Genomic DNA, 13,945 nt, shown 5'->3' with positions numbered 1-13,945 from the left:
AGTGGAAAGCATATACATTAAAAATCACAACATGATTAACCAGAATTAAAAGGACCCCAATATTCATGGTGGTTCTTTAAAGGAGCACACAAGTTAATGGGTAACAACTTACGTAGAGTTCAAACCCAGACTCACAACGCAGCCGCACAGAATCTTTATAATCATATTCCACTTTCTTTGGCTGAATAATGCTATGCTCCAAGATATCAGTGGAACATTGTTTAGCTGCAGGCAAAACACACAGGATACCATGTTAGATTTCAATGGAATACAAAAAAAAATGTTCACAGAGCAATACAGCACAGACAGAGGCCATTCAGCCTATTGTACCTCTGGCAGCTCTTTGAAAGAGCAATCCAATTGATTCCTTTCCCCATAGACATGCAAGATTTATCCCTTCAAGTATTTATCCAATTCCTCTTTTGAAAGTAACTCTTGAATCTGTTTCACTGTCCTTTCAGGCAGCACGTTACAGATCACAACAAATGCTGCATAAAATAGATATATTCTCATCTCCTCCTCTGGTTCTTTCACCAAATACTGTAAGAGTCTGTCCCACTTGTCACTGACCCATCTGCCACTAGAAACAGTTTTTCTCATTTTACTTCATCAAAATCAATCATAATTTTGAACTCGATTTCATCTCTCTTTAATAATATAAAAGAATTACAAGATTAATAACAATATTACAATTTTTTTCATAGCTGGACTCTGTTAACCACCTTCCTCTGCATTAGTGCCAAGTATCAGCTGTGGCTCAATGGGTAGAACTTTCACTGAGGAGAGGTGAAGCACATACCAGAGAGCTGAGCTCATAATCCAGGCTGATACTCCCAGTGCTAGTGAGGGAATACTAAACTAGCAGAGGGTCAGTGCTGAGGGAACACTGCACACCTGAGAGCAGCACTCAGGGGGTGCTGCATTGTTGGGGGGGTGGGGTCAGTGCTGAAGGGGCTTTGCACTATGGGAGTGTTGCACTGTCAGAGGATCAGTAATGAGAAGTGTTAAACTGCTAGCTGGTTAGCATTGAAACTCTTTCGAGTTATCAACAGTCACAGATTGCAACTCTTTCGAGTACAATCACAGTTCTTGGTTTCCGGGAGTGGGACATGAACCCACAACCCTCTGATTCAAAGGCGAGGGTGCTATGAACTAAGAGCACTGCATTATTGGAGGGTCAGACAGAGTTTTTTTTTAATTTGTTCATGGGATGTGGGCATTGATGGCTAGGCCAGCATTTATTGGTCATCCTTAATTGCCTTTGTTCAGGTTTTTGTGACAATCAGCAATGGCTCAATGGTTATCATCAGGCTTTGAATTCCAGACTTTTATTGAATTCAAATTTCACCATCTGCTGTGGTGGGATTCGAACCCTGGTCCCCCGATCATTACTGTGAGTTTCTGGAATACTAGCCCAGTGACAATACCACTATGCCACTATCTCCCTCGTGCTATTGGTGGGGGATCAGTGCTGAGGGAGTGTTCACTGTCAGCGAGTCAGTAATGAGGGAGTGCGAAGCTGTTAGAGAGTCAGTACTGAGGGAGCACTGCACAATCAGAGGGTCAGAGAGAGAGTGCTGTACTGTTAGAGGGTCAGTACTGAGGTAACCATGCACTGTTAGAAGGTCAGGCTGAGGGACTGCTGTACTGTCAGAGGGTCAGTGAGGGAGTGCTGCACTGTTGGAGGGTCAGTACTGAGGGAACACTGTACTGTTGGAGGTTCAGTACTGAAGGAGTGCTACACTGTTGGAAGGTCAATACTGAGGGAGCAGTGCACTGTCCGAGGGTCAGTGCTGAGGATGAGGTACACTGTCAGAGGTATGATGCTTCAGAGTAGAAGTTAAACTGCCCTCACAGATAAAGGATCCCATGGCTATTTTTGGAAAAAGAGCAGGAGAATTCCCTCCCAGTGTCCCCGGGCTAAGAGTATAAGAAGCATACAGAGGTACTGGAGAAGATGAGCTGAATGGCCACCTTCTGGAAAGTAAAATTCAAGGTCATTTCAGCAAATTCTATGTATTACCAGTTGATTTGTAAATTATCTTCCAGCCTTTCTTCTGTCCATGGCCATCGGTATCGAAAGTTATCTCCACCACATTTGACAGTTGTTCTTTTATAACTGGTGCTTGGTCTCCACAGAAGGGGCCATATTTCTTTGCTCCAGATGTGATCTGAAATCAAGAGAATCCACATTAGTTGCAGAATTATGGAAAGGTCTGGTACTGAAGGAGGCTGTTCAGCACATTGCGTCTATGCAGCTTTCACAGTTAGTCCCACTCCCCTTGCTTTGACCTCTAGCCCTGCAACTCTTGCTCTTTCAGTATATATCCAATTCCCTTTTGAATGTCACTATTAAACCTGTTTGTGCCACCCTCTCAGGCAGCGCATTCCATACCCCAAAAATCATTGCGTAAATTGAAGATTTTTTGCATGTCACCTGTGGTTCTTTTGCCAATTACCATAAACCTGTACCCTCTAGTTATTGACCAGTCAGCAATTGGAAACTGTTTCTCTTTATCTCCTCTGTCTAAACACTTCATAATCTTCTCTTATTTTTCTCAGTTCTAAAGGGGAATAACCCCAGCTGTTTCAATCCCCCACATAAATGTCATTCCTGAACCCTGGAACCACTGGAAATTCAATGGTTTATATTCATTTCCCTGCAAACACCTTTGATTAGAGAGAGAGTAACTGAGGGTCTCTCAGGATCATGTTCTCCCTAGTGGTATAGAAGCCAAGAGGTAGCCAGTTGTTAGGGGAAAATTAAAAATGTTAAAAGACAATACAGTAAGAATTTACTGAAAAGCCCTTAAAATCTCCAGGCAAACATGGCTGCTAAACATATTAAGAGTTGAAGATTACCAGATGAACATTGCACAGCCTTGAGAGTCAGACTGGAGACAAACGTTGACATAAATTAGATTAAGTGTACTCCCCTCTGCAACGGGAAGGGGCAGATGGTTTTAGCTTAGATATGGGAAGATGGGAAGATGAACAATGGCCAAAGAGGGGGCTTTGGTGAAACACAAACAGTCTTGAGTTGTGAGAACCAAGGTCTTTGTGTAGGTGTTTTAATTTTGATTGGATAATATAATTATGTATACATCCTTTAGAATAATTGGTTAGCAAAATCACATGTTTATGTACTCAATAGGATAGAGTTAGCATGGGACCGGAGTGTCGGTTACCGTTTGGGGGTATTCAATTGTACTCAAAAAAGAAAAAGTATGAAAGTAATGAAATGTAATCAATCTGGGAGCTGGATCTTCATTCTTAGGAATGATTGCGGCTCCCTTGCATATGCTTGAATAAAACCGGTTAAAAGGAAGCCTGAGTCTCTGTGATCACTGTGGGAACAGAGAGTGTAACTTCTCCTCTTCAATTGTCCTATGTGGTCATTGTAGGATCGGAGGGTGTACCTTCTTCAATTGGCGTAGTCAGCAGGATTCGCCCGGACCTCTGTGAAGGCGGAACAATGATCTGGTGAGTATTTTTATTTTGAAAGATAATCTCTGGTTGTTCGCGTCAGACTAGAACGGAGGTCTAATAGGGCAGATCCGAACATTTTGGCCAGGGAGACTCAAGTGGACAGTTGAGGCAATTGAGCCTCGGGAGACGGAGTGTCTCGGGGGAACTGGGGGTCCCTGTTTAAGTTGAGGCAATTGAGCCTCGGGAGATGGAGTGTCTCGGGGGAACTGTGGGTCCCTGTTTAAGTTGAGACAATTGAGCCTCGGGAGACGGATGGTCTCGGGGGAACTGGGGGTCCCTGTTTAATGTGTGAATGTGAGTATGACTGAGAAAATTGAACTCGAGTTCATTGCAGAATGGGGAGGTGAAGGAACCATGTCCCTTCACCTCACCAGGAAGCATAAAAGCTGATCATCAGAATGAAACAGCAAGGGTGGCAGGGGGGCGATCTGCCGTCACGCTGTAAGGAGAGGTGGAAAGCTCAGATTAACGATAAAACTGACAAAGCTACAGCACTCATTCTGAGTCTGTATCTGCAACAAGCTAAACTAATACAGAAATATCTCAGTCCAGCTGCGCCGGTCGCAGCAGCAGATCGAATTTTCCCAGAGGCCACCAACATATACTGGGAATATGTGGAAGGATAATGGGCACCTGAAAGATGAGAGAGAGAAAGGGGGTACCGCTAGGGGGATTAGTGAGCAGTGACAGGCAGGAGCAGAGGAAATGTGAGCTTCAGCCAGTTTGATTGTCCCTATAGGTGGAGCCTCAAAGGTCCCTTTATTCCCCCCACTGCTCCTTGAAGCTTCATTTAGAGTTAAGTTCAATATTATAGGAATATAAATACATACCTTTATATATGTGTTTGTTTGTGCGCAAGGAAGCATTTGTATGTGAGCTTTAATGTGTTTTCTTCCCTAAATTGTCATTTGTGTGTATAGTTCAGCACTTTAGAGTCAAATGCCCCATATTAGATTAAAGGAAAAGTATACTCAAACATTCCAAGGTTTTGAGTATAAGGTTTGAGTTGAGATTTCTGGCAAAAATCACAATTTGAAAGTATTGTAAAGATAAAAGAGGGTTTGCCTTTGTTTGAGATGAACCACTCCCTTGCAGACTAGTAGGGAATAACCTTCATCACCAGCTTCCAAGCTGATTAGGATTGATACATACGAGTTGGTATTCTAAAATTCTGAGGGAAAAAAAAGGTTACCTGAAATTCAAAAGGATTCTAGAAAAACCAAAAGACATAAACACACGGTCTAGGTGATTCCAATGGATAAAAAGGGGTTTCTTTTGAAGAGATGAATTAAATATTAAGGGAATATGCATTTTAACAGCACTGTAATTTGAATTTGGGACAATCTTGAGATATAAAGTGCAGTGTAACTTAGGTTACTTCGAATAACGAAGATGCTATCCAAAGGTAAAGAATGTATTGATAAACATATGGGGCTTCTAATCTAGATACAAATCATTACACATGAAAAAGAGGTTGTTTTAATTTTAAGAGTGTAAATTACAGTTTTTACAAAGTTTAAAAATTTGAGTTTTGGTTTTTGATAAAGTTCACAAAAGGGAATTTTCATTTTAAAGGGTTTTTGACAACAATTGGCACTAATTCAAATGCTGCAGGCTTTTGTATTTGTAAATCTGTTCCCAAAATGTGAAGTTAAGCTGAAGACCTTGACAAAGTTTGGCAGAAATCCAATTTTTGGCCGAGTTAATGAATCTGGAATAACTTAATGGGTTACTTTTGAGACAATAAAATGTTGTTTGAGAAGAAGATAAGGAAGCAAAACTTGTCAATGCCTGGATTCTGTTTTAAAACTGTTATGAGAATACTTTATTAGGCTGTAATGTCTCTCCAGACAATCTGAACGAGATAAGATGGTAGCTGTTGCATGTGTAAAATGGTATGAGGATAGTAGGATAAAGAGTTAGGGAAAGAGGACATAATGTACAAATGGTTTTAAGGGAAATGAATTTGATAATCTGGCCATTAACTGAGACATTGGAACTGCACAGGGGGAGATAAGCAAAGATCTAGAGACAGAGATCCCGTTGACATGGAATAGTCAATATGGCCTAAAGAGTAAGGAAACATTTTAAATGATCAAGACAAGAGAGAAACTGATCTCGAGAGAATCTTAGGATGATCGTGGTCAGGGAAAAAGAAACTTAGAGGTAAAACTATTCAGAATCTGTAGTTGAGGCAATTGAAGGGTAAGAAAAAATAATATTTAACAACAATTTACCACAAGATGGATACAGGTAAAGGGGAAGCTGGAACAAGGCTGAATAGATGTGTTACTGACTATATTAATGTGCCTGCGAGCTACAAAAAGTAAAACCAGATGATTAACACCCTGATGACAGGCAGAGTTAAACGGCTCCCAGAGAGAACTGACACTGGAAGTGAAGATAGTGAGCCATTGAAAGATAGGATAGGAAGGTGCATTGTAGAGTTGTGTAGACAGCTTAAGGGATTGAGGTCCGACGTGGGACAGCAGCAGGAGACAGTGGACTGGAAGGAGTGGGAGTGCCTACCCAGATGGATTCAGATCAGGGAACTCATTTCACAGGAAGGGTCATTAAGGAAACATGTAAACTTATGGAGGTTAAACAGAAGTTTCACATTCCCTACCACCTGCAGAGCTCAGGGATGATGGAAAGAATGAACAAAACTCTAAAAACATCCATAGCCAAAGCAATTCAAGAGACAGGGATCAGCTGGGCCACAGTACTGCCCAGCATTCTGGTGCGCCTTAGGGATACCCCAAATAGGACTACTAGGTTCACCCCATTGAACTGATAACAGGAAGGCATTATAGTAGGAGGAGGAGGTATAGGGCTACTGAAAGGAAGAAAACGGGACAATGTAAGGGAAATAAGTAAGCAATTACATGAGTTAAGAGAGGAAGTTAGAGACCAACAGATGATTAAGGATATGGAAGCAGGCAAATCCAAAGAGCAACAACGGACCCCCCAAGTAGGGAATAAAGTGATGGTCAAGGTAAGCCCTGAGAAAACAGGGTTTGCCCCAGGTAGAATGGACCATACCAGGTAATTATGACAGGTGATATGTGTGCACTTGTAGATATGAAAATGGGAAATAAATGGGGGCATTACACAAAGTTAAAGATATATGATGAATCACCAAGCAGTAACCCGGACAATGGGGGCCAATGTTAATGTTTCCACAGGTCTGTGATCCTGGCTATGGGCGTGTCAGCACTGGCATGGGAAGCACCAATGGTCAAAGTCAATAATGACACCTGCCTTCACCCTGGGCAGTACGTACTACTTCCCCAAGGAGGGAGTGGGGAATGGATAAGAGCGCCCAACACCTGGATTACAGATCAAGTCACTACACGGACACATCAAACGAACAATTGGGAACAGGAACCCCCACATGTGATCACACAAAGAGTTGTAAGAGTACTTTATATTTAACAGCACCAGGGCAGCCAGTCCAGCTAACACCACTCGATTGTAACAACGGGAACTTCACGGGATGGTGGTACTTACCCATGGGTAAGGACAATGATGAACTAACGAATGCACTTTTGAGGATACAACCCAATGGGTAATACACACCCAGTAACACCTCACTAAGCGTAAGCATAGACACAAGTGGTGGGGTAACGATAATTGGGATTTATGACAATAGAACTGGACTGGGTTGGTGGTTTGAGGGATGTTGAACTTACGCGCCCCCTACCAGTTTTTCATCAACAAGCATTTGGACGTATCAAGAGATTAATGTGACCGCCAGATGGACAGACCTACCTCCCTTTGTTTGGGAACCGGGTCTTGAGGGACAATATTGTCAAGAAACATGTAAATATGTAATAGGTAGGCATGATTGTTATGATACACAATGTTTTACTTTGACTATGTGTGGATATCAAAGACCTACTCAATGTCCAGATGTAGTAAGTCCCCCCAGAGATGGGATAGTCAGGATAGGAAAGTCGAAACCACTACTACATGATGTAACTATAGTCTCCTTGGACGTAACATACAATATCTCGGGATTCCTGTCAGTATTGCATACCACTTGTTACAGTCACCAGAATTCCATAAAATGGGTTAGAAGCCAACTGAAGAGGATAGACAATGACTATAAATTTTGAATCGTTCCGGGAATTAGAGCCAATGCACAGGCTAGGTTAAAAAGAAGTTTACTAGGAGACATCGGAGGGTTATTTGGGAGTGCCAATTCCATGTTTAATTCAGGTCAGATCTATGACTTAAATGATGATGCCTCCTGGGTGGCTGCTGAGACTGCCTGAGAGTTGCACTTCAGTGCGCGCGGAATAGAGCATCCCATGACACCCGGGGAGCTACAAGGAGAACATAAGAACATAAGAAGGTCTGCTACGGATCCTTAGGCAGACCGCAGACGGGATAATAGACACAGCCAAATCACAAGCCACAGGGAGGACATGCAATATGCTGGCATGAAATCTAATTGATGGGGTAAAATCCAACATTGAAGATATCAGGTTCGGAACAATTCCCGAACACATGCTCGAGTCAGTTTACCAATTAAACCTCATTATTCTATGCAAGGATAGGCAGGAATTGCTGGTTACACAACCTCAAGGTGGGGGAGAAGATAGAGTCATAAAATTTATCATGGCCATACCCCAAGAACATCATCTAAATGGGGCTTTCCTGAACAGCTATCGGTTTGGGTCCCTAGGAGTAGATAAAGTGGGGATGGTATTCCGTGTAGGGCTACGTGGATATATATCCTATGTAAAAGACACGGTACTGATGAGTATTAGAGATTGTTGTACAGAATGAAGAAATTACGTTGTGTGCTCATGCCAAATGCTGGAGGTATTTACAAACACAAGAAAAGTTACATTCACCGCTTTGCCGATTCAGGAAGTATTTAAGGCAATTCGGGTATCCTCAACTCAATGGTGCTTCATGACCAGCGAGGCTGAGCTCCTTTATGGTGACTTACTTGGTGCTACCAACTCGAGTTTTTGCCTGCAGGTGGCCGATCCATTTACTATAGGAGACTTCCATTTGCCAGGCAGAACCAGAGGATATTTGTTTAGCCCTTGGTTGGATGACACATTGTTCACTGATCAAACTCCTGTCAGGATAGCACACCTAGCCATGCAGGAAGCAACAAGGATAGCTCAATCATATGCAGAAGCTTCTAGAGAGCAATTCGCGAGGGGCCACGTGCAAGTGGATTTAACCACCCAGTCAGCTCCTTCCTATGCTACGGCCGGAAGATTGATGAATTGGTGGGAGATTGTTAGAATGGGTATGACGATAGTCACAGGAATTATGCTCTTATGGGCTATTGGACTCTGCTGGCACCAACATAAAACCTGAAAATGGACTCTCCAGGCACAGACAGTAGCAAACCAAAGGTGCGCATCAGCTCCCCTATGCATAGTCCAAGGGAAAAGACAAGGGAAGGGAAGGTTGTGTTATACAACCAGGTGGTTTAGGATTCCTCTGGCGCTCTGGATGACTGGCCACCCAAAGGATCAGAAGAGGAATTCTCAGCTTAAGGTATGGCCAGCGTGGGCTTTGCCAAGGGCCAAAAGGAGGGACTGTTAGTAGGAAATTAAAAATGCTAAAAAAACAATACAGTAAGAATTTACTGAAAAACCCTTAAAATCTCCAGGCAGACATGGCTGCTAAACATATTAAGAGTTGAAGATTACCAGAAGAACATTGCACAGCCTTGAGAGTCAGACTGGAGACAAAAGTGTGACACAAATTAGATTAAGTGTACTCCCCTCTCCATAGGGAAGGGGCAGATGGTTTTAGCTTAGATATGAGAAGACGAACAATGGCCAAAGAGGGAACTTTGGCGAAACACAAACGGTCTTGAGTGTGAGAACCAAGATCTTTGTGTAGGTGTTTTAATTTTGATTGGATAATATAATTATGTATACATCCTTTAGAATAATTGGTTATAAAAATCACATTTTTATGTACTTAATAGGATAGAATTAGCATGGGACCGTAGTGTCGGTTACTGATTGGATGTATTCAAATGTACTCAAATGTATTATGATAAGAAAAAGTACAAAAGTAATGAAATGTAATCAATCTGGGAGTTGGGTCTTCATTCTTAGGAATGATTGCGGCTCCCTTGCATATGCTTGAATAAAACCGGTTAAAAGGAAGCCTGAGTCTTTGTGGTCGCTATGGGATCAGAGAGTGTAACTTCTCCTCTTCAACTGGCCTATGTGGTCGTTGCAGGATTGGAGGGTGTACCTTCTTCACCAGTCAACTTGGCAGGCTCGAGAGTGGCTGAATTACCACAACCTGATCCTTTGTAATACACTTCAGAGAGGCTGAATGGGCCCCCTTCTGTTCCTGTGTAACAGCCGCCAGAGGAGCTGAATGAACCACCTCCTGTTCCTGCATAACAGGCTCAAGAGGGGCTGAATGGGCCTCCCCCTATTCCTGTATAGTAGGCTTGAGAGGGGGATGAATGGCCTCCTCCCGTTTCTGTGTAACAGGCCTGAGAGGCGCTGAGCGGCCTTCTGTTCTGTGTAACAGGCTCGAGAGGGGCTGGATGTCCTAAGGGGCTTGCTGTATGGATAAAGGGACCATTTTAAAGATGGCCATACCTTTAAGACATCAGATGTGCAACCGACTGAAGGCTCCCCTTCCACGTCAAAATCCTCTGCAAATTCCAGGATCACCTCGAAACCTTGCTCGATCTGGATTCTGTACTGGCACTGGGAGTTCTCTGCGTAAGCTTTGGGATAATTGGGGCTGGTGATAACGCCCTTGAAGCTAGTCAATACTTCCCCACTGCAGTTCACTGATGGTGGAAAAACACAGGGTGGATATCAGACTGATAGCATGGCATCTGTATTTGGTGGGCAACATCCCTGCCTCAAAGCCAGAAGCTCTGGGTTCGAGACCCATCCCAGGACTTGATGGCCAAGTAAAATGCATTCATAACACAACCAATCAGGTTGAGTATCAGCTTATAAATCCTTCCAACATATGCTAATGACAGGCGGTAAGAGTGGGAGAGTTCCTGGTCAGCCATGTGATGGAAAGTTAGAACTTCCATAGCTCCAGACCACAACATGCATGTAAAAGTGCATGTTTCCACAGTAGCCTGGACACCCTGAGTGATATGTAACATGTGGGGTATTATAGGTTATTGTCATACAACCTTTATCTCCAATACGAGATCAATGGTTAAGTCACATTGGGACATCTGGTTAATATTCTTTACTCGAAAAGGTAATAAAGCTAACACCGCACATACATGACATATAGGCACTGATTAATTTCACACAACAGGGATCCTTCAGAACATCACAGCCCAGCAAACTTGTCTGATCAGGATAACCATAGCTCATCAGTCTCCAGGGAGCCTTTTAAATCTAATACATGGCACAGTTGTTCTCCCAGTGTCCTCGGCCAATATTTATCCTTCAAGCAACATCGCTCAAAAAAGCAGTTCTGCTGATTTCTCACGTTGCTCTGAGTGAGATCTTGCTGTTGTTATGGAGATGTGTTGATGTCAAATGCTAAATTTCAATTTCATCTGCTGGGGCTCACATATGGAACTTTTTAAAAAGGCAGTTTTAATTGTTGAAATAACAACACTGACTTAAGACCTGTCTGCCACTGCAAGTTGGTCAAGCTTCTAGAAGCTTCCAATGTGGATTACAAATAGGGCAGATCTAGACCAGCCCCCTGTGGAATTTCACACCTACTAATGTCAATGATTATTTCAAGGATGGACTAAAACGTAAAATGACTGCCACAATTTACATTCACTATCTAGCGACATTCCATTTTGTCAGGATAGGGACAGAGAGTCTACAGAGACAATGGCGATCCTGGAGGCGTTGATATTTTGTTCTTAGCTCATCAATTGAGCTATTCGGAAATGTTTGCTTGGACCTTAAAAAAATTAATCACCTGGGCCACAACACAATGACCAAGATCTGAGCTAATCAATTACGTTTTGTGGGATATATGATTGTCATGTGATCAAAACCAGCTTTTTGAGATTCCTTTCACTGCAAACATTCTGCAGAAGTAACATCAGAAAGCAGAACATACCAGCAGCAGAAAGCTGCTTCCCTCTCTCTCTCTCTCTCTTTCTCTCAGCTAATTCTGGACCCTGTTTGCTTATATCAGGCTGTGGGTAGCTGACAGAGAAATCCTAAAGAAGATATTGATTGCCACAGCAGTGTTCCAGGAAAGAAGAAACAATAGTTACAGCTTTAAACTTTGCCAGCTGAAAACCAAAGCTTTTGGATTGTTACAATCCGATCAGTCAGCCACTTACTGCCAGTGAACTCTCGATTTATTTGCCTTTTCTTGTTGAATCTGAATTTGGCCACAAGTAACCTACTTTACCTTTTAACTTGTATTTTTGCAAGTGTGTGCGTGTGCGCATCACTGAACATTTTTTAATATCTTTGCCTGGGTGGGCTTTTAGCAGAATAAAACCCCTTGTGTAAACTCAAAGAAACCTGACTGACTGATTTCTTTGCAATCAATGCATAAACAATCAACTACATACCTTGAATTAGCAAAGACCTGTTACCGTCACTCAAGGAGTGGGAAAGAGCAGGAAGCCTTTCCATCCTTCCTCACCTCGTCCTAACACTGTTTGGCTGCCAAGTTACCTTTACATCTGGGAAAGAAAAACTTGTGCCTTTCACAACCTTAGGGCATCTGAAAACTCTCTACAGCCAATACACTTCTGAAGTGATCACTGTTGTACTGCCGGAAATGGGGCAGCCAATCTCTGCACAGCAAAATCCCACAAACAGCAACGTGCAAGTCAGCAAATACAGAATTATGCTTTCTTATGGTGTTGACTGGGAGATAAATATTGGCCAAGACTCCAGGGAAAACTTCCCTGTCCTTTTGTTTTGAAATTGTAACCATGGGATCTTCTCCATTCACCCATGACAGGCCTCGATTTAAAGTCCTGTCTGTAAGGCAGCGCCTCTGACAGTGCAGCACTTCTTCAGCACTGCACTGGGAGTGTCAGCCTAGATTTTTGAGCTCATGTCTCTGGACCTGACCCACAATGTCCTTGCGCTCAGAGGCGAGGGCACCATGAACAGCCATGAGCATATGGTGACCGCAATTATTCTTGAAGGACTTCATCGTTTGTAAAGTGCTTTGAGATGTCCTGAGGTCATGGAAAGCAAGGAAGCACCCGAAGAGAATAAAGACTTGCAAGGCTACGGGAGAAGACCCATGGAATGGCATTGACTGATTTACTTCCTCAGTGAGCCTGCAAGGACACAACTGGCCAAAAAGACCTCTTTCTACACTGTAACACCCATTCCATGATTGTATGATTCTACAAAAGGCTTAAGTAAAAGATAGAAAAGATGTAAAGGACAATCTTTTACCTCCACAGGTTCTTTGGTTTTCTTGCAAGAAGTAGCCTGGTCGACAGGAGCAATGAAATCCTCCAATATGGTTGTTGCAGTAATGACTACAAGGATCCTCATCCTCACATTCATTGATATCTGTGATGAAATGGAGATATTGGAGTTCTTAGCTGATGCATTCACTCCCACTATGACTTACCTGTGCTTCCTGGTGGTGGAGGCTGGCATTGAGCCACATTCCCACAGGCCCAAGCTGCTAGCCACTAGCTGAGCCCTGGGGAGGGAATGTGGATTTGTGAGGTTTGGCCGGGTTCTGGTTGTCGGAACAGCCACAGGCTCATATGAAAGTCAGGCACAGACACACACAAGCACAGACACAGGGCAGGATTTATTGCGCTCCCCATGGTGAGTCTGGTGGGGGAGGGGCATTCAATCAGGTGGGAGATGGTAGGTCGGGACCCCACTGATTTCCAAAATCTGCCCCAATTAAGTCCAGGGCTGGAAGACTTGTGGAAGGGCTTCCCACCCATCACGAATTGAGGCCTTTAAGGGCATCATCCCTTGGCCGCTGGTATGAACCCAGCAACAGGCGGGTGCCTCATGATCAGGGGCATGTCAGGCAAACTCTGCTGGGGTTGCTGGCTAGTTTCCGGGGTGTGGGGTGTCTCTCATTGCCAGGGCCTCAGTGCCTGATCGAGAGATCTAGCATTGGGAGGGTGGCAGGCCCACAGAGATCCATGCCCTGTCTATGCTGCCCACCCCACTCCACCCCTCCCCCATGACACCCACCCCACCAACACCCTCCCACCACAACTCACTTGTGGCCTGGGTCCCTCGGCGATCCTGGGCCTCGGGGGGGTGCATTACTGGCAGCAACCACCGTCTCCCTAGTGGTGCTGCCGGGCAATGCACAGCTGCTGGCCTCTGGTTGGACAGCAGCTAACAGCAGGTGGGGTTTCCACCCCGGGATCCTTGACCCCGGGAAAGGCTCCCGCTGCCCAGCTCAGTGTCTAATCAGGACTTAATCTGACAGGCCTTCCTGAAAGTAAGCAACACAGGCCTCTCACCAGCTCTCTAGCTGGCAGGCAAGACTCCCGTCA

The 13,945-nt window shown here is 43.9% G+C and overlaps 1 protein-coding gene across 2 annotated transcripts in view; it reads right to left on the bottom strand.

Annotated features, from left to right (window-relative positions):
- Positions 1-13,945, bottom strand: part of LOC144671314 (complement C1s subcomponent-like) — a 77,007-nt gene that overhangs the window by 45,676 nt on the left and 17,386 nt on the right. For both annotated transcript variants that reach the window (XM_078533133.1, XM_078533134.1), the window contains 4 exons: positions 12,864-12,983; positions 10,089-10,285; positions 2,024-2,171; positions 113-225 (listed from right to left, as the gene is read on the bottom strand). In XM_078533133.1, the coding sequence (XP_078389259.1) occupies positions 113-225; positions 2,024-2,171; positions 10,089-10,285; positions 12,864-12,983 (578 nt within the window). The remainder of the gene's footprint in view (positions 1-112; positions 226-2,023; positions 2,172-10,088; positions 10,286-12,863; positions 12,984-13,945) is intronic.

This window comes from Cetorhinus maximus, chromosome 32 (assembly GCF_964194155.1).
Source record: "Cetorhinus maximus chromosome 32, sCetMax3.hap1.1, whole genome shotgun sequence".
NCBI lineage: Eukaryota > Metazoa > Chordata > Chondrichthyes > Lamniformes > Cetorhinidae > Cetorhinus > Cetorhinus maximus.
The sequence above is the reverse complement of the archived record's forward strand: the minus strand, read 5'-3'. Positions and strand labels throughout refer to the sequence as shown.